General features: G+C 46.9%; 2 protein-coding genes and 1 long non-coding RNA gene across 12 annotated transcripts in view; 2 read left to right on the top strand and 1 right to left on the bottom strand.

Annotated features, from left to right (window-relative positions):
* The window catches only part of ITSN2 (intersectin 2), an 89,478-nt gene extending 86,854 nt beyond the window's left edge, over positions 1–2,624 (bottom strand). For 5 of the 7 annotated variants that reach the window (XM_075086685.1, XM_075086679.1, XM_075086683.1 and 2 more), the window contains exon 1: positions 2,540–2,624. The gene's annotated coding sequence lies outside the window, so the exon portion shown is untranslated. Of the gene's footprint in view, positions 1–1,367; positions 1,390–1,951; positions 2,488–2,539 lie in introns of those variants that run through there. The other 2 variants (XM_075086680.1, XM_075086681.1) reach the window with 2 other exon arrangements.
* On the top strand, positions 2,600–6,914 carry LOC142054302 (uncharacterized). The gene is made up of 3 exons (XR_012659478.1): positions 2,600–2,724; positions 3,182–3,374; positions 4,611–6,914. It is a non-coding gene; the product is annotated as an uncharacterized LOC142054302 (long non-coding RNA).
* A 7,917-nt stretch (positions 6,915–14,831) lies between these two features.
* The window catches only part of GCFC2 (GC-rich sequence DNA-binding factor 2), a 28,897-nt gene continuing 23,512 nt past the window's right edge, over positions 14,832–20,216 (top strand). For 2 of the 4 annotated variants that reach the window (XM_075086672.1, XM_075086671.1), the window contains exons 1-2: positions 14,832–15,267; positions 16,691–16,801. In XM_075086672.1, the coding sequence (XP_074942773.1) occupies positions 14,853–15,267; positions 16,691–16,801 (526 nt within the window). In that variant the 5' untranslated portion in view covers positions 14,832–14,852. The remainder of the gene's footprint in view (positions 15,268–16,690; positions 16,802–20,216) is intronic. The other 2 variants (XM_075086674.1, XM_075086673.1) reach the window with 1 other exon arrangement.

Below are 20,216 nucleotides of genomic sequence, written 5' to 3'. Positions count from 1 at the left end.
GGCCGGAAATGAACATTAAAAATAAAGATGTCCAACTTTTAAACCAGTTTTAAAGAGGCAAAGAGAACAGCTCTGGACTTTAAAACAAAGTCTCATGAAATGCTGTTTTCACAGATTTTACATGCTGATCGAACTAAAATCTTGGGAGGCGAGAGCAGAGACTTTACTTATGAACTGTTAATAAATGGGTTATCTCTCAGACCAGAGACCTCTGTCTCAATCTGCAACAGGAACTACCGATCTGAACTCACCAGGAACCATTCACAAGGCCTTTTCTTGACATATACCTGTTTCCAAGGGGTGTGAGGCTTTTTGATAATGCCCCAAGCGAAGCACATACATCAGCTTACACTTTTCAAATGCTGTCCCATTTTCCCCACCAGCTCCAGATGAGTAGCTCAATGAAGAATTACTATCACCTACAGAACTTAGCAAAGTAGCAGTTAGGAAAAATGAAGCTATGGCATGAAATTAATTCACTTCTCAATATTAAAGACTAAAACAGAAATACTTGTAAAAAAAAAAACCTACCCTAAGAACTGTTGTGGTCCCAATAACTGTAATACCTGAATCTTGATAAATAAAGCCTTCTCAACAACACTGTTCAAAATCATTCACAGGTCACTTCTGCCCTGACCTATTTCACTCTGCCCACAGGAAGAATGGTGCAAAAAATAAGCAGACATAAAGCTCTGACAGCAGAATGCCACCTATGGTAGATAACCCCATATGGTGATTAGCACAAACAAGCCATAGGTACCAAGTTTTTGTTGTTGTTAGTGCTACAGAAACATACCCTTTGTTTATATTACAGTGGCGGCTAACAGCTCCGTCAGGGACACATCCCATACCCTAGATCTTCTACAGACAGTGGAGAAAAAAAATAAACTCAACTCCCTCAGGATAGTAATTAAAAGGAGAAGCATATTCACTTGATCTAATTCAGGTATCTGAGTTAGGAGGCTAATCTGACCAAAAATTCTCTATAACAGACAGCATAGAGCAGCCTAAATCCATGCTGCAGGGATGCACACAATTCTCTTAATGTCATACAGAGCCAGGGGTCTGAACTAAGGTTTCTCTAAATATCCGGAGATATGGTGGTGTGAATGGCCCTCCCAGCTTAGTCTGAAAAAAAAAGTATGGACCAACCAAATGGAAGGGTAGAGTGGAAACAAAAATTAACACAGTTTAGTAGAAAAATGAAACCCAGCTATTTATCCAATTAGTTCCTAATGCTCGTTATTTCCAAACAACACCATCACCTCAGTGGATATAGATGTTTGCTACCGCTACAGTCTTTGAATTTCAACCAAATTTCAAATGAACAATTCAAAATTCTTGAAAGCAAGCTGCATTTTATGTACCTCTGAGCTGTACTGCTTCACATGTTTTCCCGTGCACAGACAAGCGTGGGAGCTGCTGCCACCACAGGCAAGCATGAACAAAAACAAGTTCAAAAAAACATTAGGTTTCTAAAAGAGAGGTGCATACAATAGGGCTGCCCGAACGCAAGGGCAAGGAGCTTGTAACTTCTCATTCCAGTGTTTTAGGTGGGGAATTTCCAACTGATGTTTAAGAGAAGCGCTATGAGCGTAGGTTAAGGATCACAAGTACTATCTAAAGCACAATCTACTTTCAAGTTCTGCTGTGTGGCAGATGTCAAACTGCCAACTGCTATGAAAACCATTTAACGTATTCAAAATAGCATCTTAACGTTTAGGGAACCGGATCATGCGTCTCAGCCTCATTTTATTTTCTGAGTTACTACATGCCGCGGTGCGAGGTCGAGACCAAGGAAAGCCAGCCTATTTACGAACAAAACAGTTTGCAAACTTCAACTGCAAGAAACCGGTTCAATATCTCCAAGCTCTAGGTTTTCAAAGTAACTACAAGAAACAAAACCGCCCTCGCCACAGGAGCCCGGGGTCTCTCCGCACGTCCGAGTTACCTCGCCTCGCCAGGGCGCTCCCTCGGGAGGGCAGCGAGCTGTCTGGGCACCGACACCGGTATTTGTTCCCCTTGCAGGGCAGGGATAAGGCAAGGGCGAGCAGCAGCGGCAGCGCTGGCGGGAGGAGCTGCCCTCGCTACGGGCGCCTCTCCCCGGATTGCCGCCGGCTGTCAGCTGCTCTCCGGCAGGGCGAAACGTACGCAAAATGCTATTTTTAACAGGAAGAAAAAAAACCCAAAACCAACAAAAACCCACAACCTCAAAGAGGGGAAAAAACATAAATAAAACCGCTTGGCGTAAGAGAAACCCCGGCCGCTCCTCCCCGCGCCCGCCCCTGCCCGGGCGGCTGCGGCGCTCACGGGAGGGCAGGAACCGGCGCTGCCCACACGGTAGCGCCCAGGCCCGCCGTGCCCCGCGCCCGCAGCCAGGCCCCGCGGGGCGCCCGGGCTGACAGCTCCGCACCGCGCCGCGCCGCGCCGCCCTTCCCCGCCCCGGGGACGAGGCCACCCCCGCGGGTCGGTGCCGGTCGAGAAATGGCCCCGCTCCTCCGGGCGCGGAGGGAGCCGCAGGCCGCCCCGCCGCTTGTACCTGTTGCGCTGCCCGTGAGCGCCTGCTCCGCACGGGCCGCCTCCACCTCCTCCGCCCCCGCCTCCCGCGGCGGCGTCAGCCCCACAACATGGCGGCGGGGGCGGGGGCCGCCCGGGAAGGAAGAGGGGGAGGGAGCCGGGACCGAGGGCGCCGCTGGGTGCCGGCTCCGCGCCCGGCGGCAGCGGGTGAGGGCGTGGGGATGGTAGCCTTCCGTCGGCGGAGCTCGGCCGCACCCCGGGAGGCGGGCGGGCAGCCCCGTGGCCGAGGGGTATCGGTGCTTTTGCGGTGCAAGGCTGCAGCCCAAAGGAAGGGTCGCCTCCTCCCGGGGTGCTGCCTCCTGGGTTGGCGCTGCGAGCCCCCCTTTGCTCTGCGGGATGATTTCTGCAGAGTAATAAGCTACCGATTAAAAACCTTAACTAACAGAAAATTTACTACATGCCTACTGAAATTTTTCCCGCTACTGATTCCAAACGCTGCCTCCTCATCTACCCCATAAATGATTTTTCTTTAATTTTCTACCTGTGTATCTATACTTAGGGAAAAAAGGGTAATAAACTGTGAAATAATCTCAGACCTACCTCGGCTGTTCGTTCCTTGTGGACGCTGAAAAGCTAACGCCGCCGGTTTGATCGTTCTGCACAGGCAGGACCCCCAGATGAAGCCGACGTCCGACGCTGTGCACCCCCGGGAGCGGGTCGGCGGCACCTCGGGGGGGCCTGGTGGTGCCCCTCGATGGGAAGCGTGTCCCGCCGGGGCACCGGCAGCCGAGAGGAGGAGGCTGGAGCAAGGAGCTAAATTCAGCTAGTGCGAGGCACTGCTGAGCATACTGAAATATGTAAGTAAAAAGATTTATAATTTCAAAAATTAAAGAATCCTATAGAAAGGAGACTTGTGGAAAACACTATCATTTTTAAAGATTTTCCATCTTCACCAAGTGAATCTTACTATGTACGGAAAATTACAGCACCTTTCTGCTCTTTTTTTGCTGTGTAGATAATTACTTATCACCTCCGTACAGAGCAGATGTTTCCACTGACTCATTCTTCTGGGTTCTTAATGAGCCTTTCTAGCTTGTTACACCTTTTACCATTCATTGTGATTCCAGAGTAGTCACCTTACTCTGTCAGGTAATGGTCATAGTCTCATACTAGCACATATCACTCTTCAGTATTTTTGCTTGACCATCTAACGTTTGCATTTGCTGTTGCAGCTGCCACACTGCGTTGGCAGCTTGCATTCATGTATTTATCCCTCCTGATCTCCTCAGTCCTCATCTGATTTAATGCTTTTGAAGATACAGTATTCTCCTTACTTACTCCCAGCCCAAAAGCATGCTTTGTATTTTTGTTCCTGTGCCCAACCAGCAGCCTCATCTTTGATGCATAGATATTTGCTGTGTAGGTGGATTAAAACACATGTTGTTCGAGAGGGGCTTTGCCAACTTTGTGATTTAAATCACTCAGTGGCCACCAGCCCTGGTGGCCTTTGGCCTTTGACTTTTGAAGTGACCTGCAGATTTCATGAGCAGTGCTTATTCTAATTCCAAATAATTGACTGAGCTAACATAGCAGCCCTGGGTCAAGAACAGGCTCCTTTGGAGCCCAGTTGAAAAGGCTTCATCTGACATTTTTAATTTTAATTACTTTCTAATGTCCTTAAAACACAGCCTTTAATCTGTTTAGTACATACTGTAGCGATACAGTACAGTCCTAAACGTGACTTTGTTGTGTAGGCAGCAGCTACGGACTGCTTTGGATTGAAAATAAGTGCTTGCACCTGGACGTAGCAGCCTACAACTTCATAAAGGCTATTGTAGAGAGGATTAAGATAGCAATAAACCAGATAAACATGTTTCTTCTCATAGGAAGGAAAAGATCAGGTTACTGATTACAGTAGTTAAGTATTGGGAAGGGCAGTGGAAAAACCTATTAACAAAAGCCTCTAAGAACAGGTTAGACAGATATGTGTGACGAGTTTGGTAAATACAATTGATCCTGCCTTGAACATTGAACTAGGTGTCTTCTCAAGGAACCTCGCGGCTTTTTTCTTCTATAATTAATGTTTTTGTCAGGTCCCACCAAGCGAATAGACTCGGGCTATGTACACATTCGTCCCGCTGGACAAAAAGCCATGCAGAAAACCGGGCAGGAGGAGTTGAGAAGCTGCACTGGGGGCCGGGTATGTGGTAGGGCATGTGTTTTGTGCACACAATCAAAAAGGGAAGATAAATGATACGGGGAGGGTGGTGTGGTGTGTGTGAGTTTTGACATATATTTAGTTGATTTTAATTTTATATACAGTTCTGCAACTCTACTTAAGCCTATGGCTAGAATATGATCTTTAGTGACTCTCATTACCTGCTTTGCTGCCTCCATTGCCTCTGTTGCAAACTTCAGCAGAAGCAAAGGAGATACCTAGAAGCTGTAACATCTTAGCTTTGAATACCACCTTAGAACACTGTGTGGAAATTTTGTACCCTAACAATGTTTACAACTATTAAATACATATTTTGATATTTTATGTTCTTACTGTTAAACATTCCTTTCTCCCTACACTAGATAATTCATATGCTAAATAAAGGCAGTAGTGGCTTTTTTTTTTTTAATATGCAGATTTGCTGGTCTGTGCATATGAAAGAAGATATATATGCTTTCTTCACTACTGGGAATGAGACTCCTTATATGATATTGAAAAAAATCTTCTACTTATTTCAGACTATGTGTCTGAAAACATGCTGCCATCTGAAGATAAGTTATTAAGCTCACTAAAAAAAGAATGACAATCAAACGTGGTGCTTCACCATTGCCTTTGAGGTGACAAAGTGCACAAAGCAGGAAGTGTGTAAAGGACATTAGGATACTTTAGTCTGTAAATGTGACAGGTAGGGACAGACCCACCTGTGTTATTAATGTTAGGTGAGATCCCCAAAGAAAAGTGGCTGTGTAGCTCATTCTGAGATAATTACAGATGTTGTCTAATGCCTCCTCTGACACAAAACTGGAGCCAGGAAAACCTGCAATGCTGTAAGCTTTGTTGCCTGGGAAGGGAAAATTCAGCAAAATTCAGCTGACTGCCTAGAGGGAAAACCTTGTGTAAGTAATTAGCATATCAAAGCTTTATGTATTCTTATTCTAGACAAGCTGAATGCTGTTTCATCTGCATTACCACAAACAGAGCTAATCAGAGGTATCAGAACAATAAATATCTTTAAGATTAATTAATTAGCAGGAAGAGGAGCAGGACTCACAGGCTGCTGTGAAGACACATTTGAATGCAGCAGCCCCTTGGTCATTCTTCCTTGTATTTGGAGCATGTAGACATCCAAAGTTTAGTGTGAGCTATAAAAATGCATCCTTAAAGTGAAGCTGAACTAAATCTTACTCAACCTAAGAAGACTTTCATGTAGATGTTCTTTAGAGATGTCTGAAGCACAAACTAGTAATATATCTACTTTGTCTAAATTTTTTGTTTTGATTTGTTTTAATTAGTAACTGCATTACCATTTTTTTAAAATGAAGAATTTTGTCCTCTGGTTTGCTAGGATGAAGTTTGTTTCCACCGGGAGTTTGACTACTGCTTAAAGTATATTCAAAGGAAAAACACCCTACGTTTATGAAGGTGGAGTTTCACTGTTGCAGATGCTACCTTTGGTCATCTCAGGGGTTGGGGAGAGTGCTTTTTGCAAGTTCCAACATGCAGTTTTGGGGGCTGATGTCAAGTCCTACATGAAATAGAAGTCCCTTCTGGTGGTAGTTAGTACCCTCCTAGCAAGAAGTAGACAGTGGCAAAGCAACTAAAACTGCAGGAATGAATTTGTTTGTCTCAGAAAGCCATTAAGGTAAGGGAAAATACTTAATAATAACTGATGAGTAATAGAAAAGACAGCTGAAAGGAAAAGAAGCTGATGGTATGATAGCATAGAGACTTGATCCAGACATAGGGGCAGGGCTGCAGCACAGCAGCTACCCAGAAGAGACCAATTAAGATGAAATGTGTGGGAGAAGCAGAAAAGAAGTAGAATTTACTATACACAATGCCTCATCCTCAAGTATTACTATGTTATCATTACTATCCTGCATGTCCTTCTCATAACTGAGCCAAACCAACATACAAGAGCAAAAGCTAACAAGATATAATGAAGATGGAGAAACTAGAAATATTAAATGCAACCCAATTTTCACATTAAGGCTTTATGTTTTAATCATTGGCTGTAGTCTGTCCTCAGTGTCCTGTTACAGGCAGTTTTGCTATCTTTAGAGTAATAAGGGAGTTATAGAACAGTTTGTTTTAGAAGGGACCTTCAAAGATCATGTAGTCCAACCCTCCTGCCACGTGCAGGGACACCTTCTGCTAGACCAGGCTGCTCAAAGCCCCGTCCAACCTGACATTGAACACTTCCAGGGATGGGGCATCCACAGCTTCTCTGGGCAACCTGTTCCAGTGCCTCACCAGCCTTATAGTGAAGAATTTCTTCCTTATATGTAATCTAAATCTACCCTCTTTCAGTTCAAAGCCATTACCCCTTGTCCTATCAGTACATGCCCTTTTAAAAAGTACAGCTTTCTTGTAGGCCCCCTCCAGGTACTGGGAGGCTGCTGTAAGGTCTTCCCAGAGCCTTCTCTTCTCCAGGCTGAACAACCACAGTGCTCTCAGCTCTTCTTTGTAGGAGAGGTGCCCCAGCCCTTGGATCATCTTCGTGGCCCTCCTCTGGACCCACTCCAACAGGTCCATGTCTGTCATGTGCTGAGGACCCCAGAGCTGGATGCAGCACTGCAGGGGGGTCTCCCCAGAGCGGAGCAGAGGGGCAGAACCCCCTCCCTCGCCCGGCTGCCCACGCTGCTGGGGATGCAGCCCAGGGCACGGTTGGCCTCCTGGGCTGTAAGCGCATATTGCTGTGTCATGTTGAGCTTCTCATCAACCAACACCCTCAAGTCCTTCTCCTCAGGGCTGCTCTCAATCCGTTCCCTGCCCAGTCTGTATTTGTGCTTATCGGAGGAAGATGTCTGCCAATAGCAAAAGAGGACATGCATAAAGTTGCTTAGCCCGAACTGAGCAGCAGTATATAATATGACTCCTTCCCTATTGTTGCTTATTTGTTCTGCTGCAGGAAAACACACCAAAAGTGAATGTTTTATTCTCCCTGCCCAAGCCCTCTGACCAGGCAGTGTCTAATCTTGTTGACAGACCTGTTTCTGCAAATGTATGTTTAAAACATGTGAAGTTAAGCCAGAACATAAACGGACACCAGAAATCAGTTACTGCCAAGAATGAGCCACATTTTCTGGACAATTACTGATCAGGGATCAAGGAACGTGAAGTAAAGCAACAACTGTTTCTGAATGGTCAAAAAGCAGTAGTTGCAGCATAGTGATCTGCACGGGTTCCTCGTGTGGTGTCCTGTTTAATTTTGCTTGCTAATGAGAGGCATTTCATCATCTGGAGAGCCCAGCTTGTTGTCCCAGCTATAAAGAACTACTTAGAAACAGCCACACCTACTTGATGAGTGACAGCTCTGACCCCTTTATTAGATTCAACTCTATTATTCATGCTACATTTCCCCTTGCACCTCCTCTTTTTCCCCTCAGCTAATACAGAAGCAATGAGCCCTCACTTAATGCTGCTGCCAGGTTTCATTTTTACGTCACTATTCAACTGCTTTCTTCCTTTTGAGCAAATGCTAGATACTGTCTTTAGTCTAGGTCTTTATTTAAACTTGGAGGCACAAAACACAACGGGATAAACAAAAGGACAAGTGAATATTTACTTTCCACACCTAACACAACAGGGGTGGTGCATTCCTGTTGTTGACTCTGAGTGATAATTTATCAAAAAGGTATAGAAGGCACAAAGCACACAGTGTGTCAAAAATAGTACTTCTAGAGATGCCGGTTTAGATTCTGAACCAGAAACCCACACAGTTCTTAAAACAACAAATGCTGCAAGTTACTGTATTAATTTTCAGGATTTTCTACTACTAAATAGATGCATAAAATAAAATATTCATGTCCCAACTTTGTTGCCAGCCAAGCACAGACATTATTTTGTAGGGGATGGAGAACTGGACTGTATTTGTTCAAAGAGTGGCAAAGGCTACTTTGGCCAACCTTGCTGAAGTTATTTTGAGATTTACAGAACATCTATGTAACCATAGAGAAAGTAGATTTCCAGACAGGCCAGAATGTGTTGTGAAGGAAGGCAGCGCTGACTCATGCAGTCTGAATTATGGCAAATAAACTTTTGCCAACTGCTGGGCAGACACAAAGTTTTACTTGCAAAAGCTAGCTGCAGCGCAGGCATTCAGAAACATTCAAGTACACATGAATTTCACAGGTTTCAAGTGTTGGCAATATGTTAGTGGTGTTAAGCAAGGTTATTTGTTGCAATTTGCAATCCTTATGCTGTAATTAGTAATTAATACCTTGGTAAGCCAGAGCTGCAACTCCATTTCAGATGCATTTGTTTCTCCACACTCATGTTTTAACACAAGCCAAGAAGACAGTCTAATCACTCTAGGCTGGTATCCCTACTGCATTTGCTATAAATGCATTTTTCCCCCAAGCTTTCAGTTTTAGGTGCTGGAAACCTGTCATTGGGTACATCTTGTTAGGTTTGTGATGAAAGCTTGTGTGCATGCCCACAGGGAGACAATGGTGGGGAAGACCAAATCATACCCAGCCCAGATACTCATCGCAGGGACCATGAGCCCATCAAAGATCCATCTCCACAAGGCCAGAGGAGCACGGGGGCACCATGGAACATGACAACCCAAGTTACAGACTCCCAAGGACTGAACAGCTTGTCCTCCTTTCCCTGAGCTGTCCCAGAAGAGCCATCAGCCTCAGGGTCCGTGTGTGAAACCCATCAAGGTGAGTCTTGGAAACAGCTCTCCAGGACCATAAGTGTGTCCAGAGAAGGACAACAAATCTGGTGAAGGGTCTGGAGAGCAGGTCTTATGAGGAACGGCTGAGGGAACTGGGGTTTTAGGCTGGAGAAGAGGAGGCTGAGGGGAGATCTTATCACTCTCTACAACTACCTGAAAGGCGGTTGTAGTGAGGTGGGGGTTGGTCTCTTCTCACAAGTCACTAGTGATAGGACAAGAGGAAATGGCCTCAAGCTGCATCAGGGGAGGTTTAGATTGGATATTAGGAAAAATGTCTTTACTGACAGAGTGGTCAGGCATTGGAACAGGCTGCCCAGAGAGGTGGTGGAGTCACCATCCCTGGAGGTATTTAAAAGATGTGTAGATGTGACACCCGGGGACATGGTTTAGGAGGCCTGGGGGTGTTGGGTTGATGGTTGGACTTGATGATCCTAGAGATCCTAGAGGTCTTTTCCAACCTTAAGTATTCTATGATTCTATGACCACGGGTTACTGCCCTGGGGGTGTGCTGCACGTTATAGGATGCAGGGGAAGAGCATTTTAAGGTTGCACAGGACTTATTATGGAATGTTTAGGGGAGGAACCAAAGGTGGGGAAAGGGAGGAATTTAGGTGATTTGGGGAGGAACAAGTGTAGGAAGTAGAGGGGCCTTGGGGGATCATTTGTTCAGGTGCCAGCAACTGGGGAGACTGGAATCCAGGAACCAGTATTGCTCTTAAGTAGTGTACCTCATGATATACCTCTTACCCGAATTTTGTGAGCTTCTCTGGAATTACACGTTGCTTTTAAGGGTTGAATGATATAAGAATCAACTTTGAAAGAAACCTTCTCAGATCTTGCAGAATATCTTGTGAGTTGCTGTGAAAAGGAAAGTTTTCCAGATTCACAGATTTCTGGAAGGATGCAGGCATGCTACAGAGGAAATAAGTACTATGATAAGGACAGGCAAAACAGTGTAAGAGAGTAAATGTATGATTAATAACATAATTAATAAAATCATGGATTCCTTGAGAGGGCAAACGGATTGCTCTGGTTTTAAGTCGGCTGATGGAAGGCTATACGAAAGCTCCGTGTTGAAGCAGAGAAGCTTCCCCTGACTGCGACTCTTGCTCGCCAGATGTAACGCTGACAGTTTGAGGCGCTACTGCCCCCCTCTGTTTGCCTGACATTCTGCTGGACTTTTCCATGAGCGGCAACAGAGGCAAAGACAAACTCTTCCTCCCCCAGCTGCTGCAAATAACAGCATCGTGCAGTCCGTCCAATCGGTGGCTTGAAGTTGTTGCATTCATAGGGTTGGTTCTAGCTTTGCAGTCTTTCACCAAAACTGACTTGGCCTTTTTAGATTTAGGGTTTTCTGCACTTGAAAGTTGTTTTTGAAGAGTGGTAAGTCTTCAGAGCAAGTAACTTTGTAACTTGCATTGACATTAAAGTTTAACAGAGTTCAAGCCAGAGCTGGTATCAATGGAGTGTGAAAAGAGATCATACCATCAGCAAATAATTCTTCACTTGAATTTTCATGAGAGATTTGTCTTGCTTTCATGCTGCTTCTTGCTTTGGCAAGGGAAACCTTTAACGATATGCTGATCTCCTACAATGACCTCCTTCACTGATCTCCTCGGAGCCATTCTTAAAATTCATTTGCCTGAAGAATGTTGCAATGGTTAGACTGCAGAGTTGCTAAAACATCATCAGTTGGCTAATAACTAATGATTCTAATATTCCTGACCAATAATCTTCACCTGTCTATCTGTTACCTTCAACATTCAACTCTAAATAGTTTAAGGCAAAATTATCTTGTCGTCCTATGTCAGCAGTGTCAGAAAAGGGCCTTTTACTGCCTAATAAAATAAATTAATTGGCACTTGGCACTGGCAGTCCTTCCAAAGAGATACTATGCCGCATTGCCGCAGCTGAATTTGCATTTCTGCACTGGTATCATCTTGATTGGATGCCTCTGCCTCAATTAATGTCTTGGCACTTAGTAAACATATTAACTAGAGTGACAACAGCAAACGTGACAGTTTCAACTTGCTAGAAATACCAAGTGTACAGCAGTTGTGTCCCATGCTTCTGCCACATGTAAGTCCTGGACCATTTTGTCTTACAAGGAGCCAGCTCGGTTTTGTCTAAGTAGCACTCACTAGACTGAGAGGATTAAAATCAGAGGAAAGAAGAAACTCTTTAATACAGAGTGAGGAGAGCGAAGGAAAGGAGCTTTGTCACTAGTATAAGGACATCAGAATTAACAGTTGGTTCCTGGTAAAACTCACAAGATCTTTGTATAGCATTGTGAAGCCTTCATCAGTCCTGGAGTGGTAAAGGAGAAACAAGGAACTTCATTGGCATTGTTCCAGGTCAGGCTACATCAGCAAACTCTGCATTGTCCAGGTTACAATGGAGAAACTCAATATACCTCTGCATTCCCAGACTATCCCTGATCTCACCCCTCAGTCAGGGAAACCATGCAGGGTAAGCACTTATCAACTCTGCAGCTATGAGGCAGCTTTGAATCAGAGCTCACAGTAAGTCAATTTTAGGCACAAATCCATAGAAAAGTTTAGTTCCAGTGCTTGCAGAACAATATTTTTTCAGCAGACACCCAAGCCTTTTCAGTGCAGAAGATGAATAACACTTGCCAGATTAATGGTGCTTATTGAATGGTTACTTTAAAGTTTTTATTATCTTTGTTATTCACTGTATAGCCTTGGGCTTTATTTAATATATGCCATTAAGAACCAGTGCTGAGTAGAAACATCTTTTAGTTATTTTTCTCTTGGGTTTTTGTGTTGTTCTTACTGTAATGGGTGCTTCACAAATGCAGCTTTTTCTTCACAAGATTCCTGAGGCAGGTTAATATTAGTACCTTCATCTGTAAGATGAAGGACAGAAAGGTGGGGCAATATAAGCAAGAATGTTTCAAACATCCGCTATTTTTGGATCTTTCTCTTGAGATACAAAGGCCTCACTTGAAGGGTTTGCTCTGTGTAGCTGTCATGGTTTCATCTCAAGCTGGGTGTGCTTTATTTCCACAGAGCCCATCACACATGGCTCCAGTCAGCACCACAGAAACGAAAGGCTACAACAAAACGCTTCACTGTACAAAGCAATTTAAGTCATCACTTGCCACGATCCCACCTTCCTTCTGTTCCCAGCTGTGTGTTCACAGAATCACAGAGTGGTGGGGGTTGGAAGGGACCTCTGGAGACCATCCCATCCAACCCCCTGCTTGAGCAGGCACACCCAGAGCAGGGGGCACAGGAACGCATCCAGGCGGGGTGCGAATGTCTCCAGGGAAGGGACCCCACAGCCTCCCTGGGCAGCCTGTGCCCCTGCTCTGGCACCCGCACAGGGAAGGGGTTTTGCCTCATATATAAGTGGAACCTCCTGTGTTCCAACTTGTGCCCATCGCCCCTTGTCCTGTCATTGGGCACTATTGAAAAGAGCCTAGTCTCATCATCCTGATACCCACCCTTGAGATATTTATAGGTATTGATGAAATCGCCCCTCAGTCTTCTCTTCTCCAGGATGAACAAACCCAGGTCTCTCAGCCTTTCCTCATAAGGGAGATGCCCCAGTCCCCTCATCATCTTGGTAGCTCTCCGCGGGACTTGCTCAAGCAGTTCCACATCCTTCTTAATCTGGGGAGCCCAAAACTGGACACAGCATTCCAGATGTGGCCTCACTAGGGCAGAGCAGAGGGGGAGGATAACCTCCCTCCGCCTGCCAGCCACACTCCTTTTAATGCACCCCAGGATACCATTGGCCTTCTTGGCCACAAGGGCACAGTGCTGGCTCATGGTCACCTTGCTGCCCACCAGCACTCCCAGGCCCTTCTCAGCAGAGCTGCTTTCCAGCAGGACAACCCCCAGCCTGTACTGGTGCGTGGGGTTGTTCCTCCCCAGGTGCAGGACCTTGGCCTTGCTCTTGCTGAATTTCATGAGGTTCCCCTCGGCCCAGCTCTCCAGCCTGTCCAGGTCTCACTGGATGGCAGCACAGCCTTCTGGTGTATCAGCCACTCCTCCCAGCTTGGTATCATCGGGGAACTTGCTGAGGGTACACTCTGTCCCCTCCCCTCACACCAGTGCTGGCACCTGCCTGACTCCTTCAGTGAGCTAAACCTAGAGAGAGGGATAAAAATGTGTGATTAGTTTTTGAGGACAAGTTACGGAATAAGCTTCTGTCATGATTTTAGCTGGAATAGAGTTAATTTTCTTCACTGTAGCTGGCACAGTGCTGTGCTTTGGGTTTAGTATGAGAATGAGTTTGACAATACACCAATGTTTTAGTTGTTGATAAGTAGTGCTGGTCAGGACTTTTCCAGCCTCCCGTGCTCTGCCAAGTGCCCAAGGAGCTGGGAGGAGAGGGGGCACAGCCAAGACAGCTGATCCAGACTGGCTGAAGGGATATTCCATATCATATGATGTCGTGCCCAGTATGTTAACTGGGGGGAGCTGGCTGGGGGAGGCAGCAATCGCAGCTCGGGGACCAGCAGCATCAGTCGGCAGGTGGTGAGCGGTTGCATCACTTCTTTTTTCCCCTGGGTTTAATTTGTCTCTCATTATTTTCCTTTTCCTTATATTACTACTACTACTTTCATAATTATCATTATTATCATTACCATTATTACTATTAGTATTTTATTTTAATTATTAAACTGTTCTTATCTCAACCCACAAGTTCCCTTGCTTTTGCTCTTCTGATTCTCTCCCCCATCCCACTGGGGTCAGGGGAGTGAGCGAGCAGCTGTGTGGTGCTTGTTTGCTGACTGGGGCTAAACCACGACAGCTTCATATTTATAATAATGTGTTATACTATTATAAATACAGGTTTTTATTTATTTATTATTAAATAAAAGAATTTTCACTTTAAAAAATGAATTTTCGTTTATATGATTAATAATTCTGAAATAGCGAATTGATCTATGAATATATATATGCATTGATAATTATATAGTAATGTGTTAATTTACATAATCTATATTATAAAATAACTTTTTTATGAATAGTCACTATTGATGATATATTTATTATTAATCGACATTATTTATACTTTAAATTATTTATAAATCATTATAAATTATGTATACAATAACAAGATAATAAAAAAAACGGGTAAGTTTTCCATGACCTAGCGACAAGCAGGGGAAGCACCCACCAGGGCAGCCCCTGCCACAAACAAGCCCACGGCCCTTCAAACAAATTTCATTGTTGCGCATCAATGATCAGTTAATTACCGGCATTAATTCGTTGCCTCCTGCTTTCCGCCCCCGCCCGCCCTCCGGCTCCTCAAGGGTTACACTCGGGGCACGCCCCCTCGCCTTCATTGGGCAGCCGCCCTGTGCCCCGCCCACCTCCGGCAGGACGAGGCTTGGAGAGGCGGGTCTGCGCCCCGGGGCGGGGTTGGCGCGGAGGCGGGGCTTAGGGCCCGTCGCGCATGCGCGGCAGCTCGGCGCTGCGCTGTTGCGGCTCGGCGGGCGGCATGTTCCGCCGGCCCCCGCGGAACTTCCGCGGCCGGCGGCGCGCGGCCTCCGCCGGCAGCAGCAGCGAGGAGGAGCCGCCGGCGGCACCAGTCGCCGACCTGCCGCCACCAGCCCCCGGCCCCGGGCGGGATGCGGAGCCCGAGGAAGGCGGGGGGGACCCCGGCAGCGCCGCCGCGTCCCCCGAGGGGGCCAGGTCGGCGGCGACGGAGGGGCCGCTGTGCCCAGGGGAGCCGGCGGGCGGCCCCGGGGACCGGGAGGAGAACGGGAGCGGAAAGACGGCTGCGGGACGAGGGCCGCGCCTCGCCGGAACCGGGCCGGCGCGGGGGGGAAAGGCCCTGCTGAGCTTCGGTGGCGAGGAGGAGCGGGACGGTAAGGACTCGGCGGCGGCCGGGGCCTCACGCCCCGCCGGCCGGGAGGGGCGGCGATCGGCTGAAGGGGCTGCGCCTCCGCACTCCGCCTCACCGAGCCCGGCCGGGGACCCTCGGGGCACCTCTTTGTACCCAGGCGTGCTGTGTTATGGAAGGGTGCTTGTGAGCGTGTGTAAGAGGAGTTCGTGTAAAAGCCCTCCGAGGATGACAGATGGCCGTGTGCTTTTGGCTGGGCGCTTTTGCGAGCTTCTTAGAGCTTGAGAAAACCAGAGGGAGCGAGGAGATAGTGTGCGATTGCATGACTGCAGGTGACAACGAGCTGGGTGGGAGTGTCGATCTGCTCGAGGGTAGGAAGGCTCTGCAGAGGGACCTGGACAGGCTGGATCGATGGGCCGAGGCCAGTTGTGTGAGGTTTAACAAGGCCAAGTGCCGGGTCCTGCCCTTGGGTCACACCAGCCCCAGGCAACGCCCCAGGCCTGGGGCAGAGGGGCTGGGAAGTGCCCGGCGGAGAAGGCCCTGGGGGTGCTGGCTGACAGCCGGCTGGGCATGAGCCAGCAGTGCCCGGGTGGCCAAGGAGGCCACCAGCCCCTGGGCTTGTGTCAGCACTGGTGTGGCCAGCAGGAGCCGGGCAGGGATGGGGCCCCTGTGCTCGGCACTGGGGAGGCCCCATCTCGAATGCTGGGCTCAGGTTTGGGCCCCTCGGGACAAGAAGGACCTTGAGGGGCTGGAGCGTGTCCAGAGAAGGGCAGCGGGGCTGGGGCAGGGTCTGGAGCACAAGTGTGCTGGGGGGCGGCTGAGGGAGCTGGGGGGGTTTAGCCTGGAGAAGAGGAGGCTGAGGGGAGCCCTTCTCGCTCTCTGCAGCTGCCTGAAAGGGGCTGTAGTGAGGTGGGTGTTGGTCTCTTCTCCCACATTACTAGTGATAGGATGAGAGGAAATAGCCTCAAGCTGTGTCAGGGGAGGTTTAGATTGGATATTAGGAAACATTTATTTACTGAAAGAGTGGTCAGGCACTGGAAGAGGCTGCCCAGGGAGGTGGTGGAGTCACCATCCCTGGAGGTATTTAAAAGATGTGTAGATGTGGCACCTGGGGACATGGTTTAGGAGGCGTGGGGGTGTTGGGTTGACAGTTGGACTTGATGACTTTAGAGGTCTTTTCCAACCTTAATGATTCTATGACTAGTGTAGTTAATGATGAACAAGCTTAAATAACTACAGTGTTGCTGCATTGAGGAGGCTGAGCTGTACAATTTTAAATTAAGAGGTGGTGGATCTTGAGTGATAGCAGTAGAACTAGTTAGATTTAATGCAGCCAGAACTTTGAAAAATATGCTGTGTGGATGTAGAGGTTACGTGTACTTTATATGCACATATACTGCTCTCTCTCTGTTAATGTTACTCAGAATAACTTTGTTTTATCTGAATAGGTGATGAACAGTTTTTCAAAATTAAAAAACCAGCCTTCAGTGAAGTAACCTTTAGAATTCAAAAGAAGGAAAGCCTGCTACCTGCACAGACAAAGACTGAAGACAGCAAAAGTAAGTAGTTTTTTCAGTTAAATATTTTTATGGAATACTTGTATGAAAATAGATTACAAAATCAGGAAGTGGAGAGTGATGTACAAATACTGCTGTTAAATTTTTTTTTTTACTTGTCAGTTGAACCCAGGATTGCACTTATAATGCTACTTTATGGGTTTATAATTTTAATCTGTTTGTGCTGAAATTATTTTCTGTATGACCTTGGTAAAAACAGTATCAGAACTTGGAGGCTGTTCTTCAGAAGACCTCGTTATGCAGAACCCCAGTAGTACATAAGAGTTAATAAACTTCTCAAATTTATACTTCAGCATCATATCTTTCAAACTGTGTGGCAACTGTCCACTGCTTATTGCAGTCAATTTTCAGTTTGATCTGGAGTATTTGCATTGAGAGAAAATGTAAACTTATTAGGATTTTTTTGTAAATCTTATTGTAAACGTTAAACTTCGTGATATTAAACTCTGTGCTATTACAGCTTTTAAATATTTTAATACAGTCGATAGCCTTGATTTGTTTAGGTAGTATTCCTAGTCTCAAACTATTGCAATATTTGGGCTTTGTGTGTTTTACAAACAAGTGTGCCTTAAAGGTCTCTTCCCCTCTAGTACCCTTTTGACACCTCTGTCAATTCACAGATATACCTTAATTGCTACCGTTAGATAAAAATGAATTAGACTTCCCTGTGGGATTGTGATTCAGATAAGATGGTAAATTTTCTTGGTAATATCTTATAAAAGTTACTGTATACTCTTATAAAAGGTGGCACACTTTTGTTCAGTAATCTGATGATTTAATGAAGATGTAGTGGCAGATGAAGAGAAATCAATGTTTTTAAAGAATTTGAAGGTAATGGAAGACAAGACAGACATACAGAAACCTTTATAGCTTAAATAAGGACTCCATTCCCCCATTATAAATGCTAAAAAAAAAAAAAAGCACTTTTAAAATACAGTTTATAAAGTCAAGGGAGATGAATCCAAACATGCTGTAAGCTATCAGGATATTAATCAGTTGTCATCTGGGAACCGGTATCATTGCTTTTGTGCATGTATATGTGCTCTGTGTCTCAGAAGGACACACTGGTTTTGGACTATCACAGATGCTTTGATTCGAGGCAAGAATTGGTTTGTAAATCACTGTCTTGGAGTGTTGGAAGGTTTGACGTGTTTTGATGAGGACAGGTAGAGGTAGATAAGTGACTGGTCTTTGCTGCAGCAAGGTGTAAATAGTTACTGGTGACCAGTTAGCTGCTGGAAGCTGATGTGCCTGACACTGTGTTGTGGTTTAGCGGCAGCTCAGCCCCACACAGTCGCTCGCTCACTCCCCCACCGGTAGATGGGGGAGAGAATCAGAAGGGTAACGCTCGTGGGTTGGGATAAGAACAGTTTAATAATTAAAATTAAAAGAAACAACAGTAGAAATGCAATGTAAAGGAGAACGAGAGGCGCAAAGCCCCGGGGGAGGGGGAAGGGAGGGAAGGGGAGAGGGGGAACGAACCGCCGAAACAAACCGCACGTGCCGCAGCTGCTCGCCGCCCGCCGACCCGGCGCCGCGCCGCTGCCACTGCCCCCCTCCAATATATTGGTCATGGTGTCACATGGTATGGAATGAACCTGCCATTGGCCAGTCGGGGTCAGCCGCCCCCACCATGGCCCTGCCCCTCCCAGCCCCCCCTGCCACGCCACGCGGCAGAGCGTGGGAAGCTGGAAAGGTAGCCGACCCCCACAGTAAGGAGAATTAACCCCTTCTCAGCCAAAACCAGCACATTCTCCACCCCTTATTCCATACCATTTACACCATGCCCAGGTCCCATATGATGCAATACAACCATACCAACCACCACCCCTCCCCTTCCCATCCTTTAACGTAATACACAGACATCATTCCCTTAGTTCATGGATCTTCCCTGTAAAATGTCCATTAAAATGTCCATTGAGTTCACCCAGTCCATGACTCTGGGCTCCATCTGTTGTATCAGTCTTTCCGGGTGGGAGAGATGGTGTGTGGCGTTGGGTTGCTGCATACCGAGTCAGTCATCGTTCCATCACTGCTGCACGGCTTGTTTTATAGTTGATCTTCCATGGGTTGGGAGGCTCGTACTCTGATATCATTGATACAACACAGAGGTGACGCACAGTATTATATAGCAGTTCACATTGTGCCATTCAGTTCATTGACTGTTTTCACCCAAAATCAAATCCCCTTGAGGCACACATCGGATTTCTCCATCCTCCCGCATCACCCACCAAGTGCACCCAGGTCCTCGAGCAAAAGCAATCCCACGAATGGGTTTGCCTTTGCCGGAGGCAGGAAGAACCCAGACTGTTTTGCCCAGCATACTTTTTGTGTGCACTACAGGGACTCTATCCCCTTCCACAGTATGTAGGATTTCTGACTGGGCAGGGCCAGCTCGGTTGGCAGATCCCCTCGTGTTGACTAACCACGTGGCTTTTGCTAAATGTGTATCCCAGTGCTTGAATGTTCCACCCCCCATTGCTCTCAGTGTAGTTTTTAACAGTCCATTGTACCGTTCAATTTTCCCAGAGGCTGGTGCGTGATAGGGGATGTGATACACCCACTCAATGCCGTGCTCTTTGGCCCAGGTGTCTATGAGGCTATTTCGGAAATGAGTCCCATTGTCTGACTCAATCCTCTCTGGGGTGCCATGTCGCCACAGGACTTGTTTCTCAAGACCCAGGATAGTGTTCCGGGCAGTGGCGTGGGGGACAGGATATGTTTCCAGCCAGCCAATCGTCGTTTCTACCATTGTAAGCACGTGGCGCTTGCCTTGGCGGGTCTGTGGGAGTGTGATATAGTCAATTTGCCAGGCCTCCCCATATTTATATTTCAGCCATCGTCCCCCATACCACAGAGGCTTTACCCGCTTCGCTTGCTTGATTGCAGCGCATGTGTCACATTCGTGGATAACCTGTGCAATAATATCCATGGTCAAGTCCACCCCTCGATCACGAGCCCACCTGTATGTTGCATCTCTCCCTTGATGGCCTGAGGTGTCATGGGCCCACTGAGCTAGAAATAGTTCACCCTTATGCTGCCAGTCCAGATCCACCTCAGCCACTTCAATCTTGGCAGCCTCATCTACCTGCTGGTTGTTTCGATGTTCTTCAGTGGCCCGACTCTTGGGGACGTGAGCATCCACATGCCGTACCTTTACAACCAGGTTCTCTACCCGGGCAGCAATATCTTGCCACAATGTGGCAGCCCAGATGGGTTTGCCTCTGCGCTGCCAGTTGCTTTGCTTCCGTTGCTGCAGCCAGCCCCACAAGGCATTTGCCACCATCCAGGAGTCAGTATAGAGATAGAGCAGTGGCCACTTTTCCCGTTCAGCGATGTCTAAGGCCAGCTGGATGGCCTTTACCTCTGCAAACTGGCTCGATTCACCTTCTCCTTC

Source organism: Phalacrocorax aristotelis, chromosome 3 (genome assembly GCF_949628215.1).
Source record: "Phalacrocorax aristotelis chromosome 3, bGulAri2.1, whole genome shotgun sequence".
NCBI classification, from domain to species: Eukaryota; Metazoa; Chordata; class Aves; order Suliformes; family Phalacrocoracidae; genus Phalacrocorax; species Phalacrocorax aristotelis.
Note: the sequence above shows the minus strand (reverse complement) of the source record. Positions and strands in the feature narration are given on the sequence as shown.